The sequence below is a fragment of the Cornus florida genome, unplaced genomic scaffold, assembly GCF_030987335.1.
Source record: "Cornus florida cultivar Cherokee Brave unplaced genomic scaffold, ASM3098733v1 CherokeeBrave_3.0.0_Hap2_Chr09, whole genome shotgun sequence".
NCBI lineage: Eukaryota > Viridiplantae > Streptophyta > Magnoliopsida > Cornales > Cornaceae > Cornus > Cornus florida.
In genome coordinates this window covers 81,200,016-81,215,173 of record NW_026775579.1, presented here as the reverse complement: position 1 = coordinate 81,215,173, position 15,158 = coordinate 81,200,016, and the positions used below count along the sequence as shown (strand labels likewise).

General features: G+C 37.2%; 1 protein-coding gene across 1 annotated transcript; it reads left to right on the top strand.

Annotated features, from left to right (window-relative positions):
• Window positions 1–607: 607 nt before the first annotated feature.
• On the top strand, window positions 608–2,561 carry LOC132272967 (beta-amyrin 6-beta-monooxygenase-like). Its single transcript, XM_059774024.1, has 3 exons — window positions 608–1,550; window positions 1,944–2,131; window positions 2,262–2,561. The coding sequence occupies exons 1-3, from the start codon at window positions 608–610 to the stop codon at window positions 2,559–2,561; spliced, it is 1,431 nt and encodes a 476-aa protein (XP_059630007.1).
• The last annotated feature ends 12,597 nt before the right edge of the window (window positions 2,562–15,158 follow it).

Below are 15,158 nucleotides of genomic sequence, written 5' to 3'. Positions count from 1 at the left end.
TACAAGCAATTTCACCAAGTTCCTCCTTTATTCAATAATTTAAAATGCTTGAAATGACATAGTTGTAAGAAATAATATTTAATTTCATCTTTTGTAATAATCCAGTTAACATCAGTATTATTGCCGTATATAGATAAGACACAAATGGGAATATACATGAATGTATTTTGCAAATCCAAAATTCTCATCTTGCTCAAATTCCAAATTTGAACATTTTCAGCTTCTATTATAATATATATATACGTTTTCTGGCAAGTGATAAATACTACTCTAATTTGTTTCTTCTATTTGTCAGACTTAACAAGCCCCCATTGCATGGAATCTTCTACTGTTTGATAATCGGTGAATAAATACTTTATTTTGTTTCATCTTTAGCTTGACTCGAAACACAGGTACAATCTTCTATAATTCAATTTGATAATCGGTCCATAAATACTTAGTTTTGTTTCATTTATATTTTCAAACTAAACAAGTCCCAAATAGTTGGTATCTTTCGTCCAATAATTGAAGCCCTTCATTTTCTTATATATAGTCTTGACCTAAGTGTGTTTGAGGCACACACACTCTCATCTCCCTTCATCATTGTTATACTACTACAAAGGCAGCAATGGATGCCATCTTCTCATATCTTCTGCCCCTTGTAGCCCTCTTTCTCTCTCTTTCTCTCATTTTCCGCGCTAACAAACGTGATTCAGGCAACTTAAAACTCCCACCAGGCAAAACTGGATGGCCTTTGGTTGGAGAGAGTATAATTTTCGCCTTGGCAGGCCCCGAAAGATTCATAAGTGAGAGAATGAGGAAGCACTCTCCTGATGTTTTCCAAACCTCCTTGTTGGGAGAGAAAATGGCAGTGTTCTGTGGCGCCCCGGGGAACAAGTTCTTGTTCTCCAATGAGAAAAAGCTTCTCACCTCGTGGTGGCCGAAGTCCATGAAGAAAGCTTTGCTCTTCCCTGAATTCGTTGACGATTCTCTAAAAGAAGTAGCAGCATTGTCGCACGGTTTTCTCCACGAAATCCTAAAGCCGGAAGCATTGAAACAGTACATACCGGTTATGGATTCAATGGCGCGCCAACACTTGGACGAGGAATGGATTCCTAACGGAGAAGTGAAGGTCTTTCCTGTGTCGAAGAAGTATACTTTTGCATTGGCGTGTGAATTGTTCATGAGCATCAATGATCCTAAACACATTGAAAGGCTGGCCAATCCCTTCACTCTTGTTACATCCGGGATGTTCTCGGTGCCTATAGATTTGCCCGGGACAGCTTACAATGGTGCGATCAGAGGAGGGAAAATGGTCCGTGAGGAGCTTCTATCGATCATCAGGCAAAGAAGAAAGGAGCTATTAGAGATTAAGGAGACAAAATACCATGATATGTTGTCGCGGATGCTACTCGAGACAGATGAAAATGGCGAGTTATTGAATGAAATGACGATTTCAAACAACATTATTGGTATGCTAGTTGCAAGCTATGAAACAACTAGCACTGCTGTCACCTTTGTCTTGAACTATCTTGCAGAGCTTCCACACATTTACGAAGCGGTTTTCAAAGGTAATAGTATCTCCAATTCTAACCCTAATTGCTTCAGGAACTTATTAGAAGTTCTCGTTAATTTAAAAAAGTTATAACTACTTTTCTTTCGTTCCTTCTTTTTCGTAAAATTTATCAACCAGAAAGAATGACTTATTCATCATCTTTTCTCTTCTCTCGTTGTTTTCTTTCTACCAAACAAAAGAAGCTTGTTCTTTTCTTTCTATCTTCTGTCCATCCCTCTTCGTTCCTTCTTACCTAACAGATCATAAGAGTGCTGGGAGAGATTCTCTGGATATCATAGAGTGGTTGTCTAAACCTAAGATTATTAGACCAATTTTTAGCAATGCTCCAAACAATATATGGCTCATAAAACATTGAAATCTGACTCAATTTGGTTTGTGTTGTGAATAGAACAAATGGAGATTGCAAAGTCCAAAGGTCCAGGAGAGTTGCTAAAATGGGAAGACATAGAGAAGATGAAGTATTCTTGGAATGTTGCAAGAGAAGCATTGAGACTAATGCCACCAGGTCAAGGAGCCTTTAGGGAGGCCACAACTGATTTCACATACGCGGGTTTCACTATTCCCAAGGGATGGAAGGTATGCGGTTCCTTCGATATTATTTGCATAAAGTGATTGTTCTCCGACTCGAACTTACATTACACAATTCAAACTTTTACCACTGCATCAAACCAATTTAACATGATATAAAAAATTGTTCATTTTGCAGACATTTTGGACAGTACATTCAACACACAGGAATCCAAAGTACTTCCCAAATCCAGAAAAATTCGATCCATCAAGATTTGATGGGAGCGGACCTGCACCGTACACTTTTGTACCCTTTGGAGGAGGACCAAGAATGTGCCCCGGGAAAGAGTACGCTCGACTAGAAGTACTGGTTTTCATGCATAATGTAGTGACAAGATTCAAATTGGAGAAAGCAATTGCAAATGAGAAAGTAATATATCATTCATCCCCGACTCCGATGAGCGGTGTCCCAGTTCGCCTTTATCCTCATGAGAAATAAATTTACTGTCTCCTTCAGCTTCATCAAGAATAAATCTCCTAGCTAGTACTTCGCTATTTGATCGTGTATGTAATGTATTTTTCATCCATTGTTGTTACTACAATACTACGCATGTGTCATTTGACTAAAAAATGGAGGATGAATACAAGGCAATATAAAGGTAATTTTGTCTTTGAAAATTCATGTTGTTTTAATAAACATGTTATTGGGACCATTTGATTACCATATTAATTTATCTTCTTGTAACCTATAAATTCCACCTAACAAAAAAAGTCTACTGTCAGCAACAGTCATGTTTTTAAACTTTGAATTAGATGAGTTGACTTGTGAGTCACACCTCATCCAAATTAAATAACCTATTTTAATCTTGCACTGATGTAATGTGCGGTGGTGGTTCTCAATTTATTAATGAGTAGTGTTCAAATGAAACTTGTGACACAGTGGTTCTCAATTTATAGCTATATGACATAGGGATTTCATCATGCAAATAAAAAATAGACATACTAGTCCAACTGGAAAAGCAGATGACACAACTAGTTTTGAACTCAGCAATTGAGTAAATGTTCATTACAATAACGATCGAGCTAAATGCAAAATTTCCATGCACTTCCAAACAACCCACCCTTTAAAATCTATACAAAAAATAGTAATAGCGTCATTTTCGACTACATCATCCTTCTTTTTTTCCCCCTGTTTATTTTTTGGATGAGTAAAAAATTCTAAATTTACATGGAAGAGCATCACAAAACACTTGACCAACACATCCTTAAGCTCAACTACTATAAAAAAATAATCGGGAATTCACATTTCTATCCCGAACACAAGTCTGATCAAAGAGCACTCAGCAGGGCATTAAAGTATAATTTTTAATACCATTCTATTAACAGGTTAATTGTGCCGAGTCCAGTAGCGTGGGCTTGCGACCAAGCGGGGCATTAAAGTAGTTGGATTGGATTGGAATGTGCAACTGAAACTGCCTTAGCTGGAAAGAATTGTTTATTATCGAGAAAAAAAAAACAGGTTAATTGTGCCCAAAAAGTAGGGCATACAAAAACTGCAAATCTTTTAATCCATCTGCACCCACAGAGATTGTCTGGAACCAGGTTCTAATTTTTTCCAAAAAGTTCCCAAAAAATTCCACTCGTCCAGCATATTTATATAAAATTTCAGTTGGAACCAAGCAAACTACGTTGGGCTGGCTTTTCTGTTCAAATTTGTCTAATTAATGAGCTAGTTTAATTTAGTTGGCTACCAATTGCCACCACTGTTTGACTGAAACCAACTCGATACAACTTATTGCCAGTTTCACTGAAAACAAACATAAACTGTATTTACCTTGTCCATCATACTCTACGCACAGAAGAATCACAATAAACTGTATATGGATTAAAAGTTGAGAAATTCTTTTCTTTTTAACGATTGACTGCATTAAATACTGAATAAGTTCAAAAGTCAAAAAAGTTAGTCATAAAACAGGAGCAGTGTGAATAAAATTAAATAATTGAACACACAAAACTAGCTAGTTGAAAATTAGTTTTATTTTGAAAATTCTTCTCAAATTATGTTATCACCACTACTAGCGTAACTACCCAATTCTTCTCTAGATTCTTTGATGGTTAGTCCTAATTAATCAATAAAACTAATTTTCAAATTATTCTAGGTTCCAAACAATGCCCATAAATTACTTGCTGATTTAGGAACATTAAATAATTTTCACAACATGGTGTCTCTTAAAGAGAATTTGTTGAATATTATGGCTCAAAATTGCCAACACAGCACCAAGTAATGCATCACCCATGACCTTATCAGTTTGTCCGTGTTAGAAATTAAACTTTATTTTATTTTTAAAATGTCTTTGAAGGTCATGGATGTTTTTTTATTTGGTATTTTATATTTATGTGAGTTTTTTATTGGAGTTAGTGGGGGCATGAGAGTTACAACTAGTAAATGGTCATGTTAGTGGGTTAGTGGGAGTTTTGCCTACTAAATGGTCATGTTAGTGGGTAAGTGGGAGTTTTGCCTACTAAATGATATGTTAGTGGGGTGTTAATTTTCATTTACATTTATGTTTTGAAGCCTATATAAACCCATGCATTGTACTCATTTTCAATCAAGTGAAATAAAAAGTGTTTTCCTCTATTTTTATTCTCTTCCAAATAGTATAGTATTGTGTGTGTAACTAGGCCACTATTTCCAACAAAGTAGTATTAGAGCTAGTTTGTGAGAGAGAGAAGAAATGGCAAACAATTCGGTTCCATTTCAAATGCCTCGATTCACAAAAGATAACTATGAAAATTGGTGTATCCGTATGAAGGCAATTTTGGGAGCATAAGATGTGTGGGAAGTTGTTTCCAAAGGTTATGATGAGCCAAAAGATGAGGTAACTTTGTCTCAAGCTGAAAAAGATGTTTTACAAGTCATGAGAGAAGGACCAAAAGGCGGTGATGACCATCCATCAATGTTTGGATGATGGAATGCTATAAGGAGTTGCTAGTGCAGAAAATGCAAAGCAACTATGGGAGATTCTTCAAAATTCCTTCCAAGGAGTTGATAAAGTGAAGAAGGTTCACCTCCAAACGTTACGGGGCGAATTTGAAGCATTGCATATGAAGGAATCTGAATCAATTTTAGATTATTTTTCGAAGGTCCTGGCTATTGTAAATCAACTAAGAAGATATGGCGAAACCACCATGATTGATACAAGGGTCGTTGAAAAGATCCTTCGGTCGTTGGATTCCAAATTCAACTTCATTGTTGTAGCCATTGAAGAGTTAAAGGATTTGGATTCCATGACTGTTGATCAACTCATGGGTTCGTTGCAAGCTCATGAAGAAATGGTGGTGAAGAAACAAGAAGCTTTGGAGCAAGTGCTACAAACAAAGTTTTTGTTGAATGAAAGAGACGAAAAACATGGAGGAAATCAAAGGGGTCGAGGACGTGGAAATGCACGTGGCCGAGGAAGAGGAAGAGGCCGTGGAAGAGGAGAAAGAAGCGGTCAACACGCAACCAACAATGAAGAAAAAGTCCATGACTGACAATAAATAAGAGGTCGTGGTAGAGGAAATTACTCAAGGTCATATGGAAGGAGGTATGATAAGTCTCAAATTCAATGTTACAATTGTCAAAAGTATGGTCATTATGCTTCAGAATGTAGAAATGTTGCTAACGATGTTGAAGAAAAGGCTAATTTTGTTGATGAAGATGTGGAGCCAACTTTGTTGTTGGCATACAAAGTTGAAAGAAGTGATCAAGAAGATGTGTGGTATCTTGACACCAGTGCTAACAACCATATGTGTGGTAGCAAAGAGAAGTTCGTTGATATGGATGAATCAATAAATGGCAAGGTGACATTTGGGGACTTATCACAAATTTCGGTAAGAGGGAAAGGTAAAATATTGATTCGTTTAAGGAATGGGCATCATCAATTTATCTCTAATGTTTATTATGTGCCTAATATGAAGAACAATATTTTGAGTTTGGGACAACTCTTAGAAAAAGGCTAAAATATTTCTATGAAGGATTGTAGTCTTTCGATAAGAGACCCGTTGGATAATTTGATTGCCAAGGTTCTAATGACAAAGAATCGGATGTTTTTGCTAAATATTCAAGCCGACGAGGCTAAATGTTTAAAGGCTTGTGTTAATGATTTAACTTGGCTTTGGCACTTGAGACTTGGGCACTTGAATTTTAGAGGATTAGAGTTGTTGGCCAAAAAGAAGATGGTGAAGGGATTGCCTTTCATTAGCAATCCAAATCAATTATGTGAAGGATGTCTCGTTGGAAAGCAATCAAGGAAAAGTTTTCCTAAAGAAGCTACCACAAGAGCTACGGCGCCACTGCAACTTATCCATTCGGATGTTTATGGTCCAATTTCTCCATCATCATTTGGTAAGAATAATTATTTTTTATTATTCATTGATGATTTTAGCCGAAAAACATGGGTGTATTTTCTTAAACAAAATTCAGAGGTGTATGGAATTTTTAAGAAATTTAAAGCACTTGTTGAAAAACAAAGTGGCTATGATGTAAAGGCTCTTCGATCCGATCGAGGTGCTGAATTCACATCAAATAATTTCAAAAAAATTTGTGAAGAAAATGGAATTCACCATCCTTTAACGGTTCCGAGATCGCCCCAACAAAATGGAGTTACAGAAAAGAAGAACAGACCATTCTCAATATGGTTCGAAGCATGTTGAAAAGTAAAGAAATGCCTAAAGAATTTTGAGCTGAAGTGGTTGATTGTGCGGTGTACTTGTCCAACCGGTGTCCTACTAAAAGTGTGCAAAACAAAACACCACAAGAAACATGGAGCAGAAGAAAGCCAAGTGTCTCTCATTTGCGGGTTTTTGGGAGCATTGCCCATGTACACGTGCCGGATAAAAGGAGGACCAAGTTAGACAACAAAAGTGAAAAAATGGTGTTCATTGGCTATGATGCAAGTTCCAAAAGCTACAAGTTGTACAATCCAAGTAATGGGAAGATTGTCATTAGTAGAGATGTTGAATTCGAAGAGGAAGCCACATGGGATTGGAACACTCCAAATGAAGATTATAATATTTTTCCAATTTCTGACGAGGAGCAAGAAAATGAAGGCATGGAGCAGCCCATTTCTCCACCAACATCACCTCCACAACCATCAATTCAAGATCAATTAACTCCATCATCATCAAGTTCAAGTGACACACCACCATTTCGCATGAGGAGTCTTCGTGACATATATGATGAAACAGATAAGGTAACGGACAGGTTAAGTGATCTAACACTTTTTTGTCTCTTTGCAGATTGTGAACCCGTAGGATTTGAAGAGGCGGCACAAGACAAAAAATGGAGAAATGCTATGGATGAAGAAATTAAATCCATAGAGAAGAATGACACATGGGAGCTTGCTACACTTCCGAAAGAGCAAAAGGCAATTGGTGTCAAATGGGTGTATAAAGTAAAGAAGAATGCAAATGGTGAAGTTGAAAAATATAAAGCAAGATTGGTTGCCAAGAGGTACAACCAAAAGCTCGGGATTGACTATGATGAGGTATTTGCACCCGTAACTCGTTTTGAAACAATTAGATTGTTAATTTCTTTGGCAGCCCAGAACAATTGGAAAATCCACTAAATGGATGTGAAATCGGCTTTCTTGAATGGGTTTCTTGAAGAAGAGGTGTATGTTTAACAACCCATGGGCTATGTTGTAAAGGGGCAAGCAAACAGAGTCTTGAAATTGAAGAAGGCTTTATACGGCTTGAAGCAAGCACCAAGGGCATGGAATAAGCGAATTGACAAATATTTTCAAGACAACAATTTTTCAAAGTGCCCATATGAACATGCTCTTTACTCCAAAGTAAGTGAGAATGGAGATGTATTTTTTGTTTGCTTGTATGTGGATGATTTAATCTTCACAGGTAGTAATCCAAAAATGTTTGAAGATTTCAAGAAGGTTATGGTTCGAGAGTTCGAGATGACAGATATTGGCATCATGGCTTATTATCTTGGCATTGAGGTCAAGCAAATGAAGGATGGAATGTTCATTCACCAAGAAGGCTATGCTAAGGAAATTCTCAAGAAATTCAAGATGGAAGATTGTAAATTGGTGAACACACCACCTATGGAAGTTGGAATTAAATTGTCAAGAGATGAAGATGGAGAGACGGTGGATCCAACATTTTTCAAAAGTCTTGTTAGAAGCTTAAGATACTTAACATGCACAAGGTCGGACATATTATTTATGGTTGGGCTTGTTAGTCGGTTTATGGAAAGACCCACCATAACTCATTTCAAGGCGGCTAAGAGGATTCTTCATTACATTAAAGGTACCCTTGATTTTAGGTTATTCTATTCATTTACTAATGATTTCAAGCTTGTGGGTTATTCTGATAGTGATTGGGCCGGAGATTTGGATGATAGAAAAAGTACTTCTGGCTATTGTTTTTTCATGGGAAATGTTGCTTTTACATGGTGTTCAAAGAAACAACCCATTGTCACCCTCTCAACTTGTGAAGCAGAATATGTTGCAGCCACTTCATGTGTTTTTCAAGCAATTTGGTTGAGGAATTTGTTGAAGGAATTACACATGCTACAAGAAGAGTCAACGGAGATTTTTGTGGACAACAAATCAGTAATTACTTTGGCAAAGAATCTGGTGTTTCATGAACGAAGCAAGCATATTGATACAAGATTTCATTTCATTAGAGAATACATAACCAAGAAGGAGGTGGAGCTCAAGTTCATCAAGTCACAAGATCAAGTTACGAATATTTTCACCAAGCCCCTCAAGTTTGCAAACTTTCGCAAGTTAAGGAGTTTGCTTAAAGTTGAAAAAAAATCAAGTTTAAGGGGAGGTGTTAGAAATTAAACTTTATTTTATTTTTAAAATGTCTTTGAAGGTCATGGATGTTTTTTTTATTTGGTATTTTATATTTATGTGAGTTTTTTTATTAGAGTTAGTGGGGGGCATGAGAGTTACAACTAGTAAATAGTCATGTTAGTGGGTTACTGGGAGTTTTGCCTACTAAATGGTCATGTTAGTGGGTTAGTGGGAGTTTTGCCTACTAAATGATATGTTAGTGGGGTGCTAATTTTCATTTACATTTATATTTTGAAGCCTATATATAAACCCATGCATTGTACTCATTTTCAATCAAGCGAAATAAAAAGTGTTTTCCTCCATTTTTATTCTCTTCCAAATAGTATAGTGTTGTGTGTGTAACTAGGCCACTATTTTCAACAGTCCGGCCTCTAAGGGGCGTGATCAGCAAGCATAAGTTGCTTTTGTTTGGCTATAAATAGCCATGTCTCTCCATGTTGTTTCATCATTCTAAATCATTAGTTTGAGTTTGTATTATCAATTAGAGAGTGAGAAATTTATCGGTGTATTTGGGTTTTTGGATGTAAGTCACTTTGCCTTGTATTTCTTTATTTTCATAATGAAATATTATTCTGTCTTCTCCCCGTGAATGTAGGCATAACCGAACCACGTAAATCATTGTCTCGTTTGTGTGTGTGCCTATTTTATTTTCTTGTCATTTATTTTTCTCTTGTACGTTCTCATAAACTCCTATTCGATCCTTATTTCATAACAAACTGGTATCAGAGCTCGGGTTCGTGTATATTGTGTACAGATACTATACACACGTACGATACTGTTCACAGATACTATTCGGGTACTGTTCACAAATACAGTACTATTTACTGAGCAATTTTTTGTGGAGTTTTTTGAGATGTCGACCAGATACGAGATTAAGAAATTTGACGGCAAAGATTAGTTTCAGACTTTGGCGCATTAAAATGCAGGCATGCTGACTCATCAAGGTCTAAAAAAGGTGTTGTTCGAGAATGACAAGTTGTCAACAACTATGTCCAATAAAGGCAAGGATGAGGTCGATGAAAAGGCGCAGTGAGATTCTTTTGAATCTAGCTGATGTGGTGCAGTGTGAAGTTATTGATGAAGACACAGCGGCAAAGTTGTGACTGAAATTAGAGAGTCTGTATATGAAAAAGTCTCTCACCAACAAACTCTACCTGAAACAGAGACTCGACACTCTTCGTATGAAGGAAAGTATGCCGCTAAAGGAGTATACTGATAATTTCAATTCAATTATTATGGATTTAAAAAATACTGATATTAAAATTGATGACGATGATCAAACCCTTATTTTGTTGTGTTCTTTGCCTCCTTCCTATGAGCATTTTGTTATCACATTGCTCTATGGATAAGACATTTTTAGTATAGAGGATATTAAATCCTCATTGAACTCTCAGGAGTTGAGGAAAAAGGTGTTTGGGAATATTGGAGATGAACAGGTTATTTGTAAAAGGCAAAAGTGAGACAAAGGGTTATGGTAGTAGGGGCAAATATAGATCTCATAAAAATATGGAATGTTACTACTACCACGAGATAGGGCATATCATCAAGCACTGTCCCAAAATAAAGGCAATGAATGAGAATGACAAAGAGAATGTTCAAGAAGCAGCTTCTGTGGCAACTGCTACAACAAGTAATTCGAAAAGTGACGAACATGTTCTTATGACAACCTCGTGTTCAGGTATGTCATTTAATGACAGTTGGATTTTTTATTCTGGTTATTCCGTTTATATGTGTCCCAGTAGGGATTTTTTTCTCTTCATATAAAGAGGTGAAAGGTGATTTGATTTTGGCGGCGGATAGAAAAGCTTTCAAAATTTTGAGAATTGGAATAGTCAAAATCAAGACGCACAATGGGTTGGTGAGAACATTGTCAAATGTGCGACATGTACCGGATCTGAAGATGAATCTTATTTCAGTAGGTGTGCTAGACTCCAAAGGTTGCAAGGTTGTAACAGAGGGTGGAGCAATGATGGTCGTGATGGATTCTCTTATAGTAATACCAAGGTGAAAATTTTGTATATTCTCCAAGGGAATATAGTAACAAGTGGATCTACTACAAGATTTTCTACAGTTCAGAGAAATCTACATTCAGGTCTTGGCAAAGGAAAAGTTAGAAAGATGAGTTATGATCCTAGTTCTCAAAAAGGTTGTGAGAGGACTACACAACGTGATAGGAGAATGAAATCTGTTTTCAGATGGCAACCGAAATTGCAGCAGTCCTTATAAGGAGGCAGACCTATAAGGACAGATATGATATTGACTTATAATAATCTTGGTGGCAATGAGATAGTCAATTCAAGTGCCATTAAGATATATATGAGGCAAGTAGTTGGTCACAATAGAGATGGGAGGAAAAGTCAATAACGTCTTATTCTCCACAAGGGTGAGAAAATGACTTTTCATTACCAGCCGGTGGTTTGTGGGCGGTTGGAAAAGGTTGCTGAAAGAGATGTCAAACTTAAAATTTCTGAGGGTGTTTTTGATAAGCGCTTAAAGTTTGACAAAAATACTAAAGGTATGCTTGTAGCTACGCAAGGCATGCATGGGTTGAAGAATGAGAGCCCGAGGGTTAAGTTTAAGGATGACTCAAACTTAACTAAAATTCTTAATTAATTTATTTTGTGGAAAAGACAGTTTGTTTAACAGAGATACAGTGGCTCATTTGAATTTTTCGCCAAGGTTGAGATTTGTTGAATATTATGGCTCAAAATTGCCAACTCAGCACCAAGTAATGTATCACCCATGACCTCATCAGCTTATCCTTCAAGGGGCGTGATTAGCAAGCAGTTTTTAGTGCCAGCCCACGTGTGATCAGCAAGGCTTATATTTTATCAGCAAGCATAAGTTGTTTTTGTTTGGCTATAAATAGCCATATCTCTTCATGATGTTTCATCATCCTAAGTCATCAGTTTGAGTTTGTAATATCAGTTAGACAATGGGAAATTTGTGGGTGTATGTAACGACCCGAACCCGAGGGTCGGAATCGTTAACCGGGTCCTCACCCGAACCCGAGGTCAACTAGGTTATACTTCCCACTTCCTATGTCCAAAACCGTCATAAGTTTCACTCCAGGATTCAAAATACCCTAGAACACAGTCTTACAATGATAGTCAAACATTGCAGTTCAAAACGGGAAAATCAACCAGCTGATGGGACTTTATCGGCCAGTTGACAAGGTAGGTTTAGTCGGCTGACCTACAGGATCGGCCGGCTGAAACAACTCCAAAACTTACATGCTCTCTGGGCTTTCACTATAGGCGTATCGGTCGGCTGATGGTGGGGGTTCGGTAGGCCAAACCTTGAGTTTCAGTTGGCTGATGGTGAGGGTCAGCCGGCCGAAACAAGCCCCTGAACCATGAACTCACTGGAATAGCCTTTGACTGTTTTAACATAAATCCAAACCTACAGTGGACCTGTTCCGCACCCATTTTCTAAATTCATGGCAAAAATATACAACATTACACAGGAATAGATATCATTAATTTCCCAAAATACATCATCGTCCTCCCATTCAACACAAGCAATTACATAATCTCAATTTACATCAAAATATAGTCAAGTATCTTAGTTATATTGCATGGCCATGATTTACAAAATAAATACTATTTTCTATAATTTGAGACTTTACAAAAGAATAGGCTAAGATACGAAAGATATCAAAACGTAACTTCAAGTCTTCTTCAAACTTATGGTGGATTGTCATCCGTCACTTCCTTCCTGAGCCCTGAAAAAATGTTAAATGTAATGAGGTGAGCAAATTGCTCAGTAGGTGGTGCCTAAGACACACCTCTTGTGGCCCCGTGAATCCAAACAAAGAATAGAACAATAAGGGGCGGGGTCATGCTAAACCGGGGAAAATACAATATCAATTCCAAGTCCAAAACAAGCAAATGTTGTGCCATGAATGCAATGCCATGTATGTCACTCCCCATTTTCAAAAACATTCATCGCTTCACAAACTGTAAATATAACCCGTCCTTTGGTGACTCCGCAGCGACATGAGTGAAGGGTTGGCTACTGTCCCTGACCCTTGGTACCCCCACGGCGTCATTTGGGGCTCAGATAGTGTGATACCCCTCGGATCCAAGACGCGGGTTGATCAGGCCCAGGCCCAAACCCGAGGGATATCAGACAATTAAAGTATTTTTATAACGCTGAAAGAATTCTAAATTAAAAATCCTCAAACTATAATTATTAAAATCCGATAATCCAAAACTCCATAAGTTTAACAACTCGGGAATCCATCTTTGTAGACCCCTAATAAAATCCCAAATTGAAACTGAAATAACTGAAATGAAACATAAAGCTAAACATAGAGAGTAGTCCTACGTAAACGGAGGAGTGAGTGTCTGTATCTGCTCTGCACGTCCAAGCTCTAACCCTGGTGTTGCCCAAGAATTGACTCTAGAGGGGGGTGAATAGAGTCAATGCCAAACAATGGATAATTTTCGCAATATATAGAAATACAATTTCTATTCAACAATTTAAGTAATTATGCAATAATCAAGATATGAGATCAAGATATGGAATAAGCAATTAAAGCATAATTATAAGAGAGATAAGGGAAGAGAAATTGCAAACAACAACACGGCGATTTTTGCGAGGTTCGGAAACTCCTACTCCTCGGCTCAAGATCCCTCTTGAGACTTCCCAATCCAATATAGCTTCTCCTTGCGGTGGAGAGCAAACCTTTACATGAAGCAAGACCTTGCTTCTTTTCCTTGCTAGGAGAACACCCTTCTCCTAGGCTTCTTTTGGGTCACACCAACCCTTACAAGTTTGTAGAAAAGATTGTAATTGAAATACAAGATTGAATCTCTCTCAAGATAGATATACAAGTGCAAGCTCACAAGAAATATCTCTCAAAGATTGATGTACAAACTTTAGCTCTCAACTAGAGTATATATGAATATAAGTGAAGCTCAAACTCTATAAATGATATGAATGAGAGAAGATGATATAAGTGAGGAATGTAAACTTTTATAATCTCTCAAGTGAATAATAGAGCAAAAAACTCTATGAAGATTAAAGTAAGAGCAAAAGCCCTTTTAATGCTTAATTAAATCTCTCAAAATAGAATAAGAGTGAAATGAGAGAGAAGAGAAGATGAGAGAACAAAAGATCTCTTGAAATGTAATATTATGTCTCTCAAAAATGGTGGTGTTTATGCTTCAGCAAAATGAGCCTTCCTTATATAGACAGCCGTAGCTTAATATGTCTGTTAGAAGTAGTTGGAAGACTTACATGCAGAAAAATGCCGTTGTAGATTCAAATATCTTAGAAGAGCCGGCTCTACAAAAAATTGGAGGAGGCTCCAATAAATGGGAGGCGGCTCCAATAACTGGGAGGCGGCTCCAATCCATGAAATGCATTCTACGACATAAGTTTTGGCTACTGGAGTGCAAAGAGGCGGCTCCTATAAAAATAAGAGGCGGCTCCAATAAATGGGAGGCGGCTCCAATAATTGGGAGGCGGCTCCAATAAATAAAATGTGCTTGCTTTAGTTTTCATGGAGGCAACACCTTGTTTTGGATTTTGACAGAAAATGGCATGACTTCAAATGGACATAACTCAGTCCATGAAACTCCAAATGAGGTGAAATTTAAGTCTAAATTTATTTCCTTGAAGTCAGCTTTCTAAATCCACTGGCCTTGCTCAAAAATTCCAAACACAGAAGAAGTTATGGCTATTTAAGTGCAACCTGGTCAGAATTTTCGCAGAGCAGAATTATGTATTTTGTGAAGCTCATATCTCAGTCATTTTTAATCCAATTTAGGTGAAATTTGAGTCTAAACTCAAGGGCTCGAAGTCAGCTTTCCAATGACACTGACCTTGTGTAAAAATTCCAACTACACAAATAGTTATAGCAGTTTTAGTGCAAGCTGGTCTGAAATTTTCTAGGCTGAAAATAGCTTCTTTTGAGATATCCATCTTTCTAGCACCTAGGACTTTGATGAATGATTCAATTTTGTTCAAGACCTATTTCTAAGAGTCTAGGAACATATGGAGATGATAAATTTCAAGTGCATTGTGTCCTAGAGTCATTTACCAAATTATGGCAACAAAGGCTTTAAAGATGAAATATTAAGTTCAATGCCTTTTCCTTTTCTTTCTAGACACCAAAGTAAATCTTATGATTAATGTGCATGGTCCTAGCATTTCTAGCTTAAGTTGTAAGTTCTTTCAAAGCTTATACAAGCTTGAACTAACCATTTCTTAGCAAAGACTTCATATGACAA

Excerpts from the sequence above, each read along its gene's own strand:
- LOC132272967 (XM_059774024.1), top strand. The coding sequence starts at position 608 with ATGGATGCCATCTTCTCATATCTTCTGCCCCTTGTAGCCCTCTTTCTC. Across the intron at positions 1,551-1,943 it reads TTACGAAGCGGTTTTCAAAG|AACAAATGGAGATTGCAAAG; the intron begins GTAATAGTATCT and ends TGTTGTGAATAG. Across the intron at positions 2,132-2,261 it reads CTATTCCCAAGGGATGGAAG|ACATTTTGGACAGTACATTC; the intron begins GTATGCGGTTCC and ends TTCATTTTGCAG.